The sequence below is a fragment of the Somniosus microcephalus genome, chromosome 23 (assembly GCF_052327205.1).
Source record: "Somniosus microcephalus isolate GS21.2 chromosome 23, FLI_Smic_1.0, whole genome shotgun sequence".
NCBI lineage: Eukaryota > Metazoa > Chordata > Chondrichthyes > Squaliformes > Somniosidae > Somniosus > Somniosus microcephalus.
This window is the reverse complement of record NC_141009.1, coordinates 24,070,827-24,091,782: the sequence shown is the minus strand read 5'-3', so window position 1 is coordinate 24,091,782 and position 20,956 is coordinate 24,070,827. Positions and strand designations below refer to the sequence as shown.

The 20,956-nt window shown below is 41.4% G+C and overlaps 1 protein-coding gene across 5 annotated transcripts in view; it reads left to right on the top strand.

The window, feature by feature from the left end:
* Positions 1-20,956, top strand: part of LOC147101740 (multivesicular body subunit 12B-like) — a 182,342-nt gene that overhangs the window by 120,508 nt on the left and 40,878 nt on the right. For all 5 annotated transcript variants that reach the window (XM_085965610.1, XM_085965608.1, XM_085965609.1 and 2 more), the window contains exons 8-9: positions 15,507-15,562; positions 19,823-19,882. In XM_085965610.1, the coding sequence (XP_085821736.1) occupies positions 15,507-15,562; positions 19,823-19,882 (116 nt within the window). The remainder of the gene's footprint in view (positions 1-15,506; positions 15,563-19,822; positions 19,883-20,956) is intronic.

Genomic DNA, 20,956 nt, shown 5'->3' with positions numbered 1-20,956 from the left:
TTTGTCGACAATTCTGCACCCACTGAACGCTCTGCTACGAACGGGGGTAGCATGGAAATGGAGCGATGATTGTAAACGTGCTTTTCAGAAGAGTAAGGACTTAATCACCGAAGGAAGTATTGGCTCACTACGACCCAGCACTGCCAATCAGGCTGGCGTGTGATGCGTCTCCCTACGGCATTGGGGCGGTACTGTCACACAAATTCCTTGATGGTTTGGAGAGGCCGATAGCTTTTGCGTCACGCTCGTTAACTTCTGCCGAGCGTAACTACGCCCAGATTGACAGAGGCCCTCAGCCTAGTGTGGGGGGTGAAGAAGTTCAATCACTATCTGCACGGTCAAAAATGTACTCTACTAACCGATCATCAACCTCTTGTCTCCATTTTCAACCCTCAGAAGAGCGTACCGATAATGACAGCACAACGGCTGCAGAGATGGTCCCTTTTCCTAGGGGCACACCAATATGACATCGAGTACAAAGGAACTAAACAGCATGGAAATGCTGATGGATTGTCACGTCTACCGTTGCCGACGGTGGAAGAAGACGACCTTGCAGTGGATCCAATGGAGTTATTCCACTCGACCATAGTCGAATGTCTCCCTGTGACGAATGCAAACATAGAAAAGGAAACACGGAATGACCCGACACTATCACGGGTCTATGATTTAACGGTGAAGGGATGGCCAGCACATGGCGAACCACTGCTGCCAGCATTCTCGCCGAGAAGAGAACAGCTGTCAGTGTGCAGAGGAACCTTGATGTGTGGATCCAGAGTAGTAATTCCACCTAAGTTGACAGATAGAGTGCTCAATGAGCTTCATGAGGGTCACCTGGGTGGGGTAAAAATGAAGAGCTTAGCCAGAGCGTTTGTGTGGTGGCCGGGAATCGATAAAGAAATCGAGGATATGACCAAGAGATGCACAGGATGCCAGAAGGTCCAAAACGCTAAACCACAGGCCCCGCTACATCCATGGGAGTGGCCCTCATCTCCATGGCAACGGGTACACATTGATTTTGCTGGTCCATTTATGGACTCAATGTTCCTAATCGCTGTGGACGCCCATTCAAAATGGCCAGAGGTCATCAAAATGTCCTCCACCACCACGGAGAAAACTATTGCAGTCCTACGGACCATCTTCGCCAGGAATGGCTTGCCAGAACAGATTTGCTCCGACAATGGGCCACAGTTTGTGTCCGAGGATTTCCGGAGGTTTCTGAGGAATAATGGGGTGAAACATTACACATCTGCCCGATATCATCCAGCCACAAATGGATTGGCTGAGAGGTTTGTTCAGAACTTTAAAAAGGCAATAAAGGCAATGCATAATGACGACATACCACTACAACACAAGGTGGATAATTTCTTGTTTGCTTACCGAAATGCGACACATGCAGTCACCAACCAAACTCCAGCCATAATGTTCTTCAACCGAAGGCTAAGATGTCGCCTGGATTTGCTCAAACCAAACATAAGACGAGATGTTGAGGATAAGCAATTCCAGCACATAAATGAGAAGCCAACCAGGAGCTTCAAGATAGGGCAACCAGTCTTGGCCCGCGACTACCGAACAGAAAAATGGCAGCCAGGAACGATATGCACACAGCAGGGACCACTAATGTAAACAGTGGACGTTGGAGAGAGCATCGTGAGACGCCATGCTGACCAGATTCTAGAGTTGTTAAGTCCGTGAATGATTGAGACACGGACTAGCAGGAGAGAAAACAAACAGATCTTTACTGGTGGAAGTCCATAACGAAACTAACAAACAGAGGCTCTCTAGCACCTTTTATACAGGGGTGGTCACTGCCGGTACTGCAGTCTGAGACCAGTTATTCTCTTAAAGGTACATATACAACAATTCCTCCCCTTTTAGATAAACAGTACATAACATTCATTTAACAACTAAATGATAACGAATTACAATCACAATTACTGTTGCTAGATACATTGGTTAAGTTTAAGCAATTATAAGTTCAGTCTTTGAGGAGGCTTCCTGATTCTGTCTGGATAACGCCTCTTTGGGGTAACAGGTTCTTCTGGCAATGTTGAGTCGGAATCAGTGTCGTTGTTTGGTTCGTCTGCTTCCAATATTACCGGTTCTGCGGTAGCTGCAATTGGAACGTCGATTTCATTACCAGGTGAATCAGATCGTGGTGTGGAGTTGACGTTTTCCAGTGACTCTAGAATCTGGTCAGCATGGCGTCTTACAATGCTCTCCCCAACGTCCACGGTATACATGAGAGGTCCTTGTCGTGTACAAATCGTTCCTGGCTGCCATTTCTCAGTGTGGTAGCCCCGGGCCAAAACTGGTTGCCCTATCTTAAAACTCCTGGTCGGCCTTTCATTCATATTCTGAAACTGCCTGTTCTCCACATCTCTTCGGACATTTGGCTTAACCAAATCCAAGCGGCATCGTAGTCTTCGATTGAAGAACATCATGGCTGGAGTTTGGTTGGTAACCGCATGTGTCGCATTCCGGTAGGCAAACAAGAAGTTGTCCACCTTGTGTTGTAGGGGTATCTCTTCATTACACATTGCCTTGATAGCCTTCTTGAATGTTTGGACAAACCTCTCGGCCAATCCATTAGTCCAAAGATGTGCGGGTTAGGTTAGGTTGATTGGCTATGATAAATTGACCCTTAAGTGTTAGGGGGATTAAATACGTGGGGTTACGTGTTGGTGTAGGGGTTACGGGGATCGGGTGGGATATGTGTCGGTGTAGGGGTTACGGGGATCGGGTGGGATATGTGTCGGTGCAGGCTCGATGGGCCGAAATGGCCTCTATCTGCACTGTGGGGTTTCTGTGATTCTGTGATTAGTGGCTGGATGATATGGGGCAGATGTGTAATGCTTAACACCATTGTTCTTTAAGAACCTCCGGAACTCTTCGGACGCAAACTGTGGTCCATTGTCAGAGCAAATCTGTTCAGGCAGCCCATTCCTGGCGAATATGGTTCGTAAAACTGTGATAGTTTTTTCCGTGGTGGTTGAGGACATTTTTATTACCTCTGGCCACTTTGTGCATCCACCGCAATTAAAAACATCGAGTCCATGAAGGGACCAGCAAAATCAATGTGCACCCTTTGCCATGGAGATGAGGGCCACTCCCATGGATACAGAGGAGCTTGTGGTGGGGCGTTTTGGACCTTCTGGCATCCTGCACAGCTCTTGGTCATCTCTTCGATTTCTCTATCGATTCCCGGCCACCACACAAACGCTCTGGATATGCTCTTCATTTTTACCCCACCCAGATGACCCTCATGAAGCTCATTGAGCACTCTGTCAACTTAGGTGGAATTACTACTCTGGATCCACACATCAAGGTTCCTCTGCACACTGACAGCTGTTCTCTTCTCGGCGAGAATGCTGGCAGCAGTGGTTCGCCGAGAAGAGAACAGCTGTCAGTGTGCAGAGGAACCTTGATATGTGGATCCAGAGTCGTAATTCCACCTAAGTTGATGGATAGAGTGCTCAATGAGCTTCATGAGGGTCATCTGGGTGGGGTAAAAATGAAGAGCTTAGCCAGAGCGTTTGTGTGGTGGCCGGGAATCGATAGAAAAATCGAAGAGATGACCAAGAGCTGTGCAGGATGCCAGAAGGTCCAAAACGCCCCACCACAAGCTCCTCTGCATCCATGGGAGTGGCCCTCATCTCCATGGCAAAGGGTGCACATTGATTTTGCTGGTCCCTTCATGGACTCGATGTTTTTAATTGCGGTGGATGCACATTCAAAGTGGCCGGAGGTAATAAAAATGTCCTCAACCACCACAGAAAAAACTATCTCAGTTTTACGAACCATATTCGCCAGGAATGGGCTGCCTGAACAGATTTACTCTGACAATGGACCACAGTTTGTGTCTGAAGAGTTCTGGAGGTTCTTAAAGAACAATGGTGTTAAGCATTACACATCTGCCCCATATCATCCAGCCACTAATGGATTGGCCGAGAGGTTTGTCCAAACATTCAAGAAGGCTATCAAGGCAATGTGTAATGAAGAGATACCCCTACAACACAATGTGGACAACTTCTTGTTTGCCTACCGGAATGCGACACATGCGGTTACCAACCAAACTCCAGCCATGATCTTCAATCGAAGACTACGATGCCGCTTGGATTTGGTTAAGCCAAACGTCCGAAGAGATGTGGAGAACAGGCAGTTTCAGAATATGAATGAAAGGCCGACCAGGAGTTTTAAGATAGGTCAACCAGTTTTGGCCCGGGACTACCGCACACAGAAATGGCAGCCAGGAACGATCTGTACACGGCAAGGACCTCTAATGTATACCGTGGACGTTTTAGAGAGCATTGTAAGACGCCATGCTGACCAGATTCTAGAGTCACTGGAAAACGTCAACTCCACACCACGATCTGATACACCTGGTAATGAAATTGACGTTCCAATTGCAGCTACCGCAGAACCGGTAATATTGGAAGCAGATGAACCAAACCACGACATTGATTCCGACTCAACATTGCCGGAAGAACCTGATACCCCAAAGAGGCGTTATCCAGACAGAATCGGGAAGCCTCCTCAAAGACTGAACTTATAATTGCTTAAACTTAACCAATGTATCTAGCAACAGTAATTGTGATTGTAATTCGTTATCCTTTAGTTGTTAAATGAATGTTATGTACTGTTTATCTAAAAGGGGAGGAATTGTTGTGTATGTACCTTTAAGAGAATAACTGGTCTCAGACTGCAGTACCGGCAGTGACCACCCCTTGTATAAAAGGCGCTAGAGAGCCTCTGTTTGTTAGTTTCGTTATTGCCTTCCACCAGTAAAGATCTGTTTGTTTTCACTCCTGCTAGTCCGTGTCTCAATCATTCACGGACTTAACAGCTTGTGTCCAGTAGGAAGCGAAAATGGCGGATGGCCAGAAACAGTGCCAACAACTCCCTATCAAAAGCACTATACTTGCGTTCGTTCTTCCGCAATTGGCGGCTGAAGAAAGCCAGTGGTTGCCATGTGCCGTCGACCCACTGCTCCTGTACTGCCCCAATGGCATAATCAGATGCGTCAGTGGTAAGGGCAATGGTTGCGCCCGGAAGGGGATGTGCCAACATGGTCGCAGCAGCCAAAGCGTTCTTAGTGTCGAGGAAAGCCTGGCGCATCTGGGGTGTCCAATCGATCGGGTCTTTGCCCGATTTACCTCTGAGGGCCTCGTACAAAGGCTGCATCAACAATGCTGCCTTGGGGACGAACCGATGATAAAAATTGACTATTCCCAGAAATTCCTGGAGGGCCCTGACGGTCTGAGGAAGAGGGAACGAGCTGACTGCATCCACCTTCGTGGCCAGCGGGACGGCACCTTCTGAGGTGATTGTGTCCCAGGAAATCAATGCTGTGCAACCCAAACTGGCACTTGGCCGGGTTGATAAGGCCATGTTGGCTGAGACAAGAAAAAAGGGTACGCAAGTGCGTAATGTGTACTTTTGTGCTGTTACTGGCAATAAGGATGTCGTCTAGGTAGACGAAGATGAACGGCAGATCACGCAACACGGAATTCATGAGACGTTGGAAGGCTTGTGCTGCATTCTTCAGCCCAAACGGCATACGAAGGAACTCAGAGCCCAAAAGGTGTGATGACGGCAGTTTTGGGGACGTCCTGAGGATGCACGGGCACTTGATAGCCTCGGATGAGGTCTACTTTGGAAAAGATGGAATTCCCTGCCAGATGGGCCGAAAAATCCTGAATGTGAGGAATTGGGTACCGATCCGGTGTGGTAGCCTCATTCAGGCGTCTGTAGTCGCCGCATGGTCGCCATCCGCTGCCCGGCTTAGGAACAATGTGTAATGGCGATGACCAAGGACTATTCGAACGTCAAATAATACCCAGGCGTTCCATTGTATGGAACTCCGCCTTGGCGGCCGCGAGTTTACCGAGTTCCAGCCTTCGAGCTCTCGCATAAACGGGGGATCCTGTCATGGTAATGTGGTGCGCCACACCGTGCCTCGCGACTGAAGAAGAAAATGTGAGCTCCGGGAACTCACTGAGAAGACGAGAGAACTCATTTGGAGATGGGACTGCACAGGCAACTGACCAAGACATCGCGGTGCTTCGGTGGCAGGGGACCGAGTGAAAGGTGGAGGCACTGATTAGCCGGCAGTGTCGGACGTCCACGAGAAACCTGTTTGCGCAGAAGAAATCTGCCCCCAGGATGGCCTGAGAGACTTTCGCCGTGATGAACTCCCAAACAAAACGTTGGCCGCCAAAACTCAACTGGACCCTACGCTTTCCGAACGTGTGAATGGCCGCACCATTGGCTGCCTCGATGGGGGGGGACCTTGACCGCCAGCTTGAAGATCTAGCTTTGACGCTGGTAGGATACTGCACTGGGAGCCAGTATCACAGAGAATACGTCTCCCTGACGGGGAGTCTGTAATGTATAGGAGTTTCCCTGCGGACCCGACGGCCATCGCAACTCCGGCGCGTCCCTTAGGCCTTATTGATCTTCTCGGAAACCGCTGGTTTGAGGTAGGTTTTTTGGTGAGAAACTGCAGGGCGGACGGCAATTTCTGGCTTTCTCGCCGAGACGAGCGTGGTATGCACACCAGCCTGCAGGAGGAGGAGTTGGATTCACTCTTGTGGGGGATGGGCGCCTCGTGGCTGCACAAGATTGTTGTGAGACGGTGAATATTTTATCCGCTTCCGCGGCGAGTTCAACACAATCCGTGATCGCGGAATTGGCCAAGGTCGTCTGTACTGGCTCTGGTAGTTGACAGAGAAACAGCTCGCGGAACAGAAAACATTGCGATTCCGAGCCCAAAAGCGTGAGCATTTGGCTCATGAGCTCTGAGGGTTTTGAGTCCCCGAGGCCGGGCATGGAGATAAGTCTGCGAGCGCGCTCCGACTTGGACAGACCAAAAATCTGCAGTAAACGTGCTTTTAAAGCTTCGTACTTGCCATCGTTCGGTGGACTCTCGAGGAGGCTGATGACCCGCGAGGCCGTGGCGCTGTCAAGGGTGGAGACCACGTAATAATAACGGGTCGAATCCGCTGCTACTCCCCGGATTGCAAATTGGGCTTCCGCCTGGAAAAACCAAGCGGCCGGTTGCTCCCGAAATTGCGACAGTTTGAGGGTGACGGCGTTCGTGTCCATGATGTAACTTCAACGAAAATTGTTCGAAGAAATCGGGGTCACCAATGTAGGAACTGGGGTTCCTAGCCGAAGAATTGAGATCGACTCAGAAAATCAAAAACAATAAAATTTAATGAACAAACGAAGCTGTACAGGAAACTGTAGGATACAATGCAAATAGGTCTGGTCTGCTTGAAAGCCTCTCTGGAAACTGCTAGCAGGTTCCGAGCTCTGATGTCATCACGTTCTTCCCGCCGTTGAGAGATCATGTGACGGACAGCATGACGTCATCACGCGGAGTACAGGAAAGAAGCCCTAGTACAGTTAACAGATACATTAAAGGTGCAGCCCCCAGCTGTACTACATTGCTGTAAAAGGAATTATATACAATTGTCTGTAATCCTCTGGTGGTTCCGCCACAGATGCTTCAATCTGATTGGCTAAGGAGATGCACAGTTGCTTGTCCTGTTCACACAGGTCCCAGATCCCCTGTAGGGGGCACTGTGCCAAAATGGCTTTCTAATCACATAATTCTAGTCCAAAATCCCATAGAATGTCTGTGGGCACATACAAGTGCCGCTGACTGCTAATTCTGGGCCAGTATTTTTATTTTAAACACAATGTATGAATTGTTGTAGACCAATCTCTGCATTAAAGATCATAGTTTCTGTTTTGCTGCAAAGTCTGTTTTAATCTGAATGACTGCTCATACTATTGCCTGTACAGTACACTCCAGAGCAAGTGCTTCTCTCTCAATATATTTAAAACCATGGGTTCATAAAGCACTACATTTTAGCGACAGAAAAATTATGCTTAATTTCCATCTGAAAATTTTGAACATAAATGCTTCATAAATGCTGATTTAAGTACACGACTAAATGTATTCAGAAACTGGCAAGATGAGCATATTTGCCATCCAGCAACTGTATATTTCAGTAACCAAAAATAATTATCACATTTTAAGGCTGTGCATTTAGAGACACTTAAATAATTTTCAAAAAGGCGGTATTTAAGCAAGTCATGCCAAGATTTAATTTACATAGACCTTTTTTAATACTCATTTTGCTCATGGGGGCTGCACTTACCTTTTCAACTTTCAAATGCAGGGCTGAAGTGCGGCATAATTATTTTTTCCTTTTGTGTTTCTTGAATTGATTACATGGTATTGTGCTGGTTAGTTGTGCATTATCATCCCTGTACAAAAGATACATGTCCACAGCACCATATTATTATCATAAGGAGCAGAAGAGTCATTAAACTAATCTGAAAATAGAAGCTTCCTATCATCAGTTCTCATACCACGGGTCACAAGCTTCAGCAACACCAAAATTTTTCCTGTCAGGATAGGGGGGCAATTTTTATTCCCTCTCATTAGACAATTTGACTAATGACTAGCTTTGGCTGTGGAGCTATTCAGGGACCACGGACTTCCGTAAGGCACTTGGAGCAGTGTGTAAAGACAGCCTCAGTTGGAATGGCACAGATGGCAAGCCCAAACGACAAAATAAACTACAATATGTCTTGGAGCTGCTGTCAGGCCAGAGCTTATTTGTCATGTCACAGCAATCTATTGGGTTGGGGAGTAGCAGCTCCCCTCCTGGGCCTTGAAAACTTCTACACACTGCATTGTGCTTCAGGTCCTACGGGTAGCAGTGAGAAAAAAAATAAACCGGTTCTTTGCTATGGTTTTAACTAATTAGCCCTTGTAATTTCAAGGGGTTTAATTTTTATATGCAAAGTGGCAGGATGCAGTACATAAACTAATTTCAATTTGGGACTCCTGGAGCTATTAAACAAGCAGGGTTGTTGATGCTAAGTAAACTGCCTGTTAACATACTTTCGTGTTTAGAAAGCTCCAATCAATAAGCTCAATAGCTTTCTAGATTATTGAAGTAATGCCTCTTTTTTAAAAAAGGTTTAATTAGATTTCTGCTGATTGTAATAGGATTAGTATCAGAAGCACTTTGCTGTAACTAAAGTGCAGGGATATTAATCTAACCTTGTGCTCAGCAGTAATTTTGTATGATTTGTGAAATAACATTCATCGCCCACAAGTTTGAATTTTGATTTTTTTTTTTTTTTTAATATTTGTGCGAGCAAACGTCCCTTCATTTTGTCCTGATTTGCAGTTAAGTTGTTGAAGGCTAGAGTATCTGTTGCACTAGATGACCTGTGGTGAATATTTCTTTCAATCCTTGAGCTTGTATCTTTTGTACAGATTATTAAACACTTCATTGGGTTGTAATAATAGTTTCCACCTTTTTATTTACAGTTAGGTTAAAAAATATTAATAGGTGGTTTATGTGCTGAATATCAATTTGACTTGAAACATTGCATAATGTATTTCCCCTATTTAGAACCTATTTCATTTTGCAACATCGTGCTATAGTTGACTTTCAAAATTAACAATTGTATAATGTAAGTGGTGATGTAGTAAGCCATTACATCACTGAACTCTTGGAGAAAAGGCCCTTTTTTAACTTGATAAACCAGTCAAGTATATGTTCATTAAAGGTAATGTAAAGAATGAGCCAGATTAGTGAGAACGCTGGGTTCAAATTTTATGTAGGAAATTGTGCAGTAAGTGGTTACTTAAAACTTTGACCCTGGAATTACTCTGTAGGAAACCAGCATCCGAGTGTTTAATGCATTTGTCTGAAATAATCCTCTCTGCTATTTTAACAGAGGCATTAACTCATTTATGATAAAACTGATTACACCTCCATTAAAATAGTGCAGAGGGGAATTTCAAACTAACAGATCAAACATTCATACATTAGTATCTCACAATCTAATTTCAGGACCAATGTCCTTGCAATACCTTTAAAGCACGGTACACCAGTTTCTTAATATTTAGGGAGAAGAAAAAGTCAAATTTTAAAAACTTCAAAACACAGTATTGTTCTTATCAGTACTGATGTTAACCGAGCAGTTTTTTTTTAATGAAATGCTGTAAAAATACAGATCTACAACCCTCTACAGGCAAGAAAATCAATGAAAGTGTAACTGTGTATGAGAATTTTGCCCAAAGCTCAAAAAGCTAATAGGTCCTAACTTTTGGATGACAACTCTGTGTTTTGCACATCATTGCACAAAAGACTGAGTGCAGGAATTTGTGACGCATTGCACTTGGATTCCTTCAGTAGACGTGTAGAATTTCTCTCCGTGTACAACAATAGAAGTGTTCAGTGCTGTGTGGAATTGTAACCCTCTGAGTACTGAAGAAGCAATTCATCTACACCTAGCAGCTAAACATGACAATGTTAGCATTTTTCATTTTACTGACATTACCATTAATAAAGCAATGATCCAAAAGTAGCTTTGCTGAGTCTGTTTTTTGCTTCCATCATTCATGACTATAATTTTGCACTGCATCATTTTTAAATTAAATGATGGAAAACACATTGCTTTTCATTGTTTACAATGTTCAGTAATCAAGTTTAAAGAAGTGCATCAGAGCTTTACACTATCTGAAATTAAGACTGGCTTGAAAAACATTAATAGCTCAGTGAGGCAGGGTTACATTTTTCTAGCTGTATTTATGTTGAGAAGTTGTACAAACAAGTTTGTCTAAATTTTTAAAAAGGTAAAAGAAAACTAACATTTAAAGCACTAGTTATTGTTGGTAACTATTGAATTTTTGTTCACAATTAGGGAAAATAATTTCTGATAATTTTGAAGTTTAAAATTTTTTTTTTAGTACTTTAAAGTTGAAATTTTAACTCTTAATTTCACTAAGCTCACCCAGTTTCAATTGATTATTAAATGTTATTTAGAATTACAAAGTATTTACAGCACAGAAACAATCCATTTGGCTCAACTGGTCTATGCCGGTGATTATGCGCCATTCGAGCCTCCTCCCACCCTATCAGCATATCCTTCTATTCCTTTCTCCCGCATGTGTTTATCTAGCTTCCCCTTAAATCTATCAATGCTATTCACCTCAACTACTCCATGTGGCAGCAAGTTCCACATTCTAACCACTCTCTGGGTAAAATGTTTCTCCTGAATTCCTTAATGGATTTATTAGTGACTATCTTATATTTATGGCCCGTAGTTTTGGACTCCCCCACAATTGAAACATCATCTGTTACGCTATAATTGTGTAATGTAAAGCAGAAAAATCGAAAAGATGTACACACATGACTTGTTTGAGATGTGAATGTACTTCATGATCCTTAATGTGATCGTAATGTTCAATGTCACAAGATTGTGCAACCAAATGGAAACTTTGTGCTCCAAATATTTTGCATAGTTTAAAAATACATATAATAGGAAAAACTAATGACGGGAGCTAATCCAAGTTCTGCACTTCATGTTTCCAGATTTAATGTGTGTGTTGGCCCCATCACTTTTAATCTTCCAGAACAGACAATCCTCTCCTCCCTTCTCTCTTCCAAACTACAGTATGAAGGTTACCGGTTCAAGTAACGCCAAAGACTGCTGTTCCTTTTTAGAGGGATTTGTCACACTGAAATACAAACAGAAAATGCTGGAAATATTCAGCAGGTCAGGCAGCATCTGTGGAGAGAGAAACAGAGTTAACGTTTCAGGTCAATGACCCTTCGTCAGAACTGGTCACACTGAGTTTATGCAAGGCTGTATTTGATAAGTAATATTTACACAGCACCAGAGCAGTTGCCTTCTGTTATGTATATAATCCTATTATGTTTATCATCTTTAATTTATTGCATATGGAGTAATATGAATAACAGGCATTTCCCACTGATTCACTTATTTCTTTATACATCGGAACACGGGTAGGCCATTCAGCCCCTCAAGCCTACTTCACCATTCACTCAAATTATGGCTGATCTGTACCTCAGTTCCCTTTATCTGCCTTTTCTCCATGTCCCTTGATGCCCTTACCTAACAAAAATCTATTGCTCAGTTTTGAAAATTTCAGTTGGCCCAGCATCCATACCCTTTTTCAGGAGAGATTTCCACAAGCCTTTGTATGAAAAAGTGCTTCCTGATTTCACTCCTGAATGGCCTAGCTCTCATTTTAAGATTGTGCCCACTGGTCTGGATTCCCCCACCAGAGGAAATAGTTTCTCTGTATCTACCCTATTTTCTAATTTTAGAGACCTTGATTAGATCACCCCTCAACCTTCTAAACTCAATGGAATGCAAGCCAAGTTTATGCAACCTGTCCTCCTCAATTTAAACTGTTCAGACCTGGTTTCATTCTGGTGAATCTGTGCTGTACCTCCTTACAAGGGATTCTGAAACTGGAAAGGTTACCGAAGTACATTTCACACCATGTTGAATAGAGCCATATAATTGGCTACAGTACTCAGAAATGCATGAGAGCAGCAGGTGTGGCCGATCATGCATTCTCCCAAACTCCATCCAATTCCCCAGTGAGAAAATGCCTGGCTTCCACTCCGCACCCTGCAGGTGAACTTGCCATGTGGAGCATCTTGGTCATATACCAACTTTCTACCACCCCCACTATGATGTTTTACACTAATAGTTGTGCTGCTGTCCCATAGAAAGGACAGCCATCTGAATGGGAGATTCTTCAGATAAAAATACGGTGTTCATCTTTTTCCTGCACTCCTGAGCTGGTTAAAATAAATAGTTTTCTTCCATATAGTGCCTTTTGAAAATCTGCCATATTCAAGTTAAAAAGACTATTAAAGGTGTTCTTTCATACTTGAATATTGTACATAATTTATGAAAAGTTCAAGTTGCTGAATTTGTTGATCAAAATGCAATGAACTATCTCTAAATGTATGTATTTTATCAACAAAGACAGTGTTAAAATTTGACAGTCTTGACATGCTGATTTCTATGTACACTCATTTCAGTGTGAGGTTACAGGATTAATAATACAGTTTCATGCTACTTGCCATTTTTAACCATGATCATTATGATAAAGGGCATATACTTAATTACAGCCCTGTTTAATTACAGCTGTGTTGAAGCTCGTTTGTTTGGTAGAATGCTAATTAAAGTGGCGAGCCTGTGGCATGTCCTTATTTTCATCCTTTGTGCTAGGTGAATGAACTAGCTGTAATGCACCATGTATTAGTGCTTTACCAAAATAATTACAAGTGCCACCAGGATTCTCTGGATAAGTCTCAAAAGTTAAAAACTTTTAATTTACCACTGCCGTCTTCTGCCTTGTTTACAGGTTCACCAAGTGTTGCTTTCCACATTTTTAGTTCAACATTTAATGTTTTATATGGGATACGGTAGATCTTAAAGTTAGTGTATCGTATAGAAAATAAATTTGAATAACTGTTGTTATTTTGATCACTTTCCCTTAACTTGTGTGTAAACTCTTACATTGTAGCTTCAGTATAACCATCTGTTACCTGCTACTTCCATTTCAGTAAAATTGGTTAAATCAGAATATTACCTAGCAATACATTTTATTGAAATTTTAATACTAAATTCAAGTCGCATTTGGTGGTAATGATACTTTAATCAACTAGACATTATAGTCCATAGAGCAAAATATTCTAAACTCCCTTTGCTACTTCTTTGAATTTTTTGCAGATTTGTATAAAGTTCACCACCTCTGAACCTTGGGCTGTTCCCAATTCATCAGTTTCATATTCTGTCCTGTTTACTGGTTTGCACTTCTTTTTTCCCAACCCCTCTAAACATGTCCCATGAGGTATTGAACAGAATTAGCAAGTTTAAATGAAAATTATATTTAATTTAAATTCAATAGAATTTTTCAGAAACATTATACTTATATACTTGGGAGCTGGAGTGTTTGTATTCTTTCAACACACATCTTTTCTGCAAAAAAATCTTTTATGTAAGCGCGCACATTATAAAGTGGGTTAGGGTTAGTCCTGCTCTTGTGCCTGCCCTGGCTATAAGTAACGTGCACTTGGCAGTATGAATTTTGTCTAGTTAGGGTTAAGTGAGTAAAATATTATGGGCAACAACTGATCAGGAGTTTCAGTAAAATGGTAATTTTCTGTTGCATAATTTCGACTGAAAGATTGAAACATTTTACATTTTGGACAAACGGTTGCTGGTTTAATGTTAACATTGGTAGGTTGTAGAAATAACACAATGCAGCAGTGTATAATTGTGCTGTAAAGATAGTAAAATGAGGCATCTAAGCAAGATATTGAACATGAATATATAAAAAGCTTAAAATATTGAGTAGTGCATACAAAAGTATAGAGTTTGGGGTGGGGGGAGGGGAAAGGTTTTGAAATCTTAAGTATCTCTTTACTTAATGAAGCTATTGCCAATCGAGTGTTACTTCAAGTTGGCTGTCTTGCTAGATTGAACATGCATGCTTGCACATTTGCACAGGGTGTCCTGTCTGTAAATAGAAGCCTACTATCAGAATTGAGATGTTTTAGATAGCTACAGAGATCCAGCCTTATTGTAGAATTTAAAATTCTGGGACATTTAGTCATTCATGCCATAAAAATCTTTTTGGGAGAAACTCAATAAACTCATAAATCATCAATGTCAGCTTTCATGCTAACCATCTAAAAGTTTGGCCATTTCCCAATAACTCTTATTAAATTCCTTGCTAATGAGTGCTTGAGGGACAAGCTTCCTATGCAGGTGGTCTCCTAATACAGTGTTCTACAATAACATCATTAATTTTTTGATAGGACTTGCATTACTTGGGCACTATGACTCTTGTCTGCCTATCAAGGTCATTGCACTTTTAAATAGCCTTCCTTGTCATTTAACCGTATTCATTTGCAGTTATTAAGTGTTCTGACACTGGCATGTTTTGTTGTATGATGGTTTCCTAGGAAAAAACAACAAAAGCATAAACAGCAATATTTGAAAAATTGTGTTTAGAAAACCTAAGCAATACCGAATTTATAATTTTGTCTAACAATCAAAGTTCCTTTCTGCTGTTGAGTGACTGTTGACAACTTGCAAATCTCCTGAAATCTGGTGTCTTGTTTGCACTATTGTAAAAGTTACGCCAGCAGCTTTCACACTTGACCAAAACGTGGATCATGCTACTGCATTAGCTGTCTCTCCAGATTTGATTGTTTCTCCACAATAAATTAATTGATTGAACAAACTTTCTTAATTCTACACATTTTCTAATGCATCAAGCCAACATGTACAGACCTTCCTGTCGCTCTTTTAAAGTTCTTAAATCTGGTCTTATGAATAAAGATTTGAATTAGTAAAAATGTAATCGCCTGCTATAAAGGAAACTCTGCCCTTTTAGGTGTGGTGGAAGCTGCCATAGGTTGTATTTTTGGGCGAATTACCTGAAAGCTCAATAAATTTAAAGTAGAAATGTCATTGTATGAAATAGGTGCATTCATGGCAGACTTCATGAGAAAGGGCTCCTGCCTTTTCAAGAATGATTATTTTTGTTCTGTTGCACAGATCCGCGACCAGTAAATCTCTAATATAGTACCCTAATCAAGCATCATTAAGAATTAACTACCTTTTTGTATCTTTTTCAGCAATGGATGGTGTGCCTTTCACGATTTCAGAGAAATTCTCCAGTGCAGTTGAAGCTGTAAGTGTCTTATCACTGTGACTAAAACAATCTTTCTCTTTCAAAGCTGAGAGAGAAATTACAAACGCAAATTTTAATTTTCACCATTTATTCGAGGTACATTACAAATATATGCTGTAATATATAAGAATTTCAAAGTATGTTAAGGATGAACAAGAATACAGGAAACTTTGTGCTATCCGGCACCGACAGGACCGAGCTGTTGCCGTTCCCTCAAAACTGCCGGACACTCCCGCGCTAATGTTGAAAGATACGGAAGCTTCTGAGCTCCGTATCTGTCAACAAAGCCTGTTGCTTAGCAACAGCTTCCAAACAGTCCAAGCATCTCTAGCTTAGCAACAGCTTCAGCAGACCTTGCAGAGCTTGACTGTTGAGGAAAAAAGCAACGAGAAAAAAAAAACCTAACGAAAACGGCACCTGATTTTTGCTGGTGGCTCGAGCATTCCGGACAGTTAGCCTCCGGATAACACAAAGTTTCCTGTATATGACTTTGTTCAATTTTTAGAGAAAAAGTGCTTTTTATACAGTGGGGAAACTTATTTGAGCTAATATTTGTACTTGGAGCAAGAAGTTGCCATCCATTGCCTTCACTTATACAGTACAGTGAATCAATAGCAATGGCCACAAAGCAAAATGTCCTAATTCTTAATTAAAATTGTTTGACCACTTTAACATGCCCTAAGCATTTTTCAAATATGATTGTGACTTTGAGTAGCCTAGCTTGGCTGAGTGAATCCACTTTGTGCACACTTTGGCTGCTGTCCAGTGCCTTTTTCCGTACTGTTTACCAAATCTAGTTGGGAGTGTTCTGAGGGTGCACTGAATCTTAATTAAACAGCAGCTGTACCTCTGCTGGGTTCCAGAGTAACAAATATTGCTCCAAAGAAATGTAGCAAAATCAACACCAAGTGCGACGTGGTATTAACAGTGGGGAAGATTCAGACAACAAAATGAGTTATTAAGATGGTTGGTAGCATAAGGCACAGAGTTGGACATCTCAGCTTAAATTTTGGGCCAGATTTAATTAATGTAGGATCCATAGAGATGGAAAACACTTGAGATGTATGCACTACGTTTCTTGCATTACAGTTTGTTAGACATAGTTCTAAGAAATGTTGTCGGGAAAGCATTAAATGCCATTGTATTCTTTAACTAAATATTGTCCAACCTCTCATATTTTGCTGCCATAAAGTTTTGACAAATGGTAGCTAAATGTAAACCTGTCCTACTGATGTACGACAGAAATGAATGGACTGAAAATCGTGGGCAACATGTTGCAAAGCTTTGTACAAAGAGCACTGAAAACAAAAATTTATATTAGCGTGCTTAGTGGTTTTGAAATATTCAAAATGCAAATATTTTAGACTGCAAAGTTGTTTGTTTATAGTATCTACAATTGAAGTGGTTTCCATTGAGAAATAAATTATTTTGCTAACTATATTAAGGGCACATCTTTTTTTTTGAAAAAGTAATGAGATGGTCTGGTGCCAGACTAGAAAGACCCGCGCGATTGCTGTGTGGGTAGAGTTTAGGCACAGTGTGAATGCATTTTCCAGCACACACAATTTGCACCCTAAGGTGCATTTCTTCACAATTCAACTTTTTTTTTATATACTTGTAGCATATCCAGAAAATCCACTGTTAATTTTCTCGTTGCATAATTTTAATCTAAGATTGTAAAAGAACATAAATTACAGACGTTACTTCTTCTTGGAGTTTGATTTCATCACCTGTGTACGCACGATTTTCTATTGAGTGCACAAATAAGAGAATTGCAAAATGAAAAAAAAATAGCACCTGGAATGATGGTCAAAGAGCAAGGAGGGTGTTCCAGAGCTCTCTGTACTACAGAGCGTGGGTGTGCGTCACTCAATCTCCACACAAAGCTCCCCATTTCAATCATCCCACCACTGATGTTTACCAAATCTAGTTGGGAGTGTTCCGAGGGTGCACTAAATCCTAATTAAACAGCAGCTGTACCTCTGATGGGAGGATACCCGAGAGCCCGTCACCCCAGAATACACTTGTTTGCCACCTAAAAGGTGCCAAAGGTGGATGAGTCTGAATTTCCTCCAATTAAATGTCACAAAGGCCAAAGCCATGTTCCCTTAGCCAGGGACAATGCGTTGCATGGGAAGGCTTAGGGAAAGGAAAAATGGATAACTAATGAAGCAAATTACAAAAATAATTTCTGCACGCCTTGCACTGTCAAATGTGTTGGTAGATAGGCAATTTTGTCTGCTACCCACATTAGAATGGAAGAAATGAGAACGTAAAATCATCTTATTGGTTTGAATACATATGCTATATAATCAGTAGAATATAAACTAAATGAAAGCATCCTCACAGTATTTGAGATGTCTTCCTTCATGTTGAACACTCCAGTAAGCAATAGTAGCTATAGTCCTCTGTTATACCAACTCTAATAGAATTTAGCACAAATGACTGGAAAGTAAAGAAACTTTTTTTAATTAAAACTACTCTGTGCGTATTAGTAATGCCTGAGATATGGTTGATTGCTGTAATTCCATCTCTGCGTTCAGATGACATTCAAAAATTACTTGACCTTTGCTATTGTAGTTTGATGTTACTATTGTGGTTTGATGTTATCTGAATCTCTCAAATGAGTCACATGAGCAAACTTTTGTAATGAGACTCAAAATGTATTTGCAATGAATTTCTATTGAAGAAAATGTATCATCGGTAAAAGTAAATGCTTTAACTTTTTTGGGGGGTGGGGGGATTGCCTGTACCTGAAATGCTTTCATGTTAAATGTCTGCATAACTTGAGCAGTATAACTGTCAATAGGAACTGAAAATATGTCACAATAACTCGGTGTATTACACTGGACCTTCAGCCGGTTACTTGTCAACTCAAGCTTAGGCACAATGAATGTAATTGCTTTGCAATACCATAATGAAAGCTTCCAAACTGTGCTTAGGAAGGTGTATCTCTGAAAGTACACATGGTCCATTCCATGGGACTGCCCTTGTGTAGTTCTCCAAATATCCATTCTTGGCCCTTTTCTTTCTCATCTACATGCTACTCTCAGTGACAGCATGCCTCGGCACAGGGTCTGCTTCCATATTTTTGCTGGTAACACCGCTCGCCACGGCTTCCCTTATTGCCACAGTCGCCCCCGATTGCCTGTTTGACACAAAGCCATGAATGAGTCTGTATTTCCTCTAATTAAATGTCACAAAGGCCAAATCCATTGTTTTCAGTTTCCTTGTTGCTGACTCCACCCACTTCCCTACTTGCCCACTCGAGCTGAACCAGACGGTGGGCAATCTTGGCATCCTGCTCAACCCCATATCCTAGCCATCAAGACCATTTACTTACACATTGTCAGCTCCTGTCCTGACTTCACCCACTGCGGCCAAAACCCTAATCCTCACTTTTGTCATTTGTAGGCACAATTTTCTTTGACCCCCTTACTCACCAGCCCCTGAATGTCCAACTGTCATAAACTCCAACTCATCCAAATTTCTGCTGCCTCACACTTGGCTCTGCTCTCCCTTCAACGCTGTCTTTACTGACCTCCTATCTCCCAACGCACTGAATTTAAAATCTTAACCCTCATCTACAAATCCCTCCAAACCCTCACCCCCAAAAATATCTGCAATATTCTCCAACCTCACACATCCTATCATGCCTTCCAGTCCTCTGATTCTGGCCATATATACAACTCCTTCTTCCTCCATTGGTGACAGACCCTTGCTCTTTCAGCCCTACGCTCTTCAACTCCCTCCCTAAACTGCTTCTCTATCTCTCTTCGCCGTTTAAATTTTCTCAAAACCCACCCCTTCAACCTAGCTTCTGGTTAATTCTCCAAACTCCCGCCCATGCCCTTCTTTCCTCTCTGAAGCGCTTTGGGATGCTTTTCTATATCTAAGGTGCTAAATAAATGAAAATCTAGATTTGTGCATAACACAGCACTCAAGTAGAAAACTATCTTGTCTAATTTATTTGTACAGTAAAATTTTAGATTAACATTTAAGGCTGAGTAAAATAAATAAAACATTTTTGAAAACAAAAGTACTGTATAAGAGGGTTATTGTCGTGAAAGAATCTGAAAAAGATATGCATCCATGCATAAAATGATCAGTTGTAATCATAGGTTTTAGTCTGTCAAATAACCCTTGTTTAATAGTGGTGGTTTATCAGAATTAATGTTAGCTATAATTTTGTACTCTTGGGTTTTGTCTTGAATTTGTTTTTATTAAAACCTCAATTTTGATTTTTGAATTTGTTTTCAGGTGCAACCAGTTGATTTAATGGGCATAACAATCAAATCGTTGGCCGAAATAGAAAGAGAAGTAAGTATTTATTTGTAAATCATCTGAAAGGAAAAATATTACTCTGTGGTGTCCTTCATGACAAATTAGATTCAGCATATGATTCAGCATACGTTGCTGTTGTTTTTTTGTTATAAAACAAATAATTAAAAGGTACGTGCACATCAGACCATATTATTTCTAATCTATATTTAGATAGATGTTGGAAATAGATTTAAATACAACGATTACATAGATATATATTTAACAAATCATTAGTGTTTTTTTTTAATCTTCACATATAATGGACTATGCCATCAACCAGTAGGGAGTAAACCACTTGGTGTTCACCCAGTCTGATGTATGTAAGCCGCCTTCCAAACCACCTTTTTTTTTCCCCAATTGTCAATCACACTCTTGGCTGTTGTCCATTCACACATTTCCCTTTTTAGTATTTTATGTCCTTTGATGAGATTAGTCTTGTGGAGTAGTATCTTTTCCAGACGATCTGTAATTTAAAAATCATTAATGCTATATTTTAGCTAATAAACACTGTTTTTGGATTCCCATTATGGGTGTGCAGAGCCTTGCCTGCAGCATATCTGCTGTGGTGAGTGTCATGGGTCTTTCACAGTGACTGATACACACAACACTTGTTGGTGCTGTTTACTGATATTACACAGACTCCAGAATTGTGAAGCCTGCTGCATTTTGAGCAAAAGGGTTGATCATAACTTCTTGTTCACTGGAAGGCGGTCTTATTGACACATGTCCAACTTAATTTTTTCCAAACACAAACAGACCTTGAGCTCTAGATATTCTAAAAAGCATAACTTCAACTCCAGTTCAAGAAAAGAATTGGGCTTGAAGTAGAGATCCAGGATACACAGACCAAGCAGTGTTCCTCCTTGAAGTGAAGGTGTTCAAGTCACTGGGACTCATGCAACCTCTGAGCTCCAGCACTGATTTTCTCAACAGATACTTGACCCCAAAATTGAAAACTTGACCAAAGTATTCAGCAGTATTGACATTCTTAACTGATGCACAGATCAGGTCATCGTATACCATGCAGAACCTCAAGCAGGCTGCTGTTCATGAAGCACACCATGCTTCATT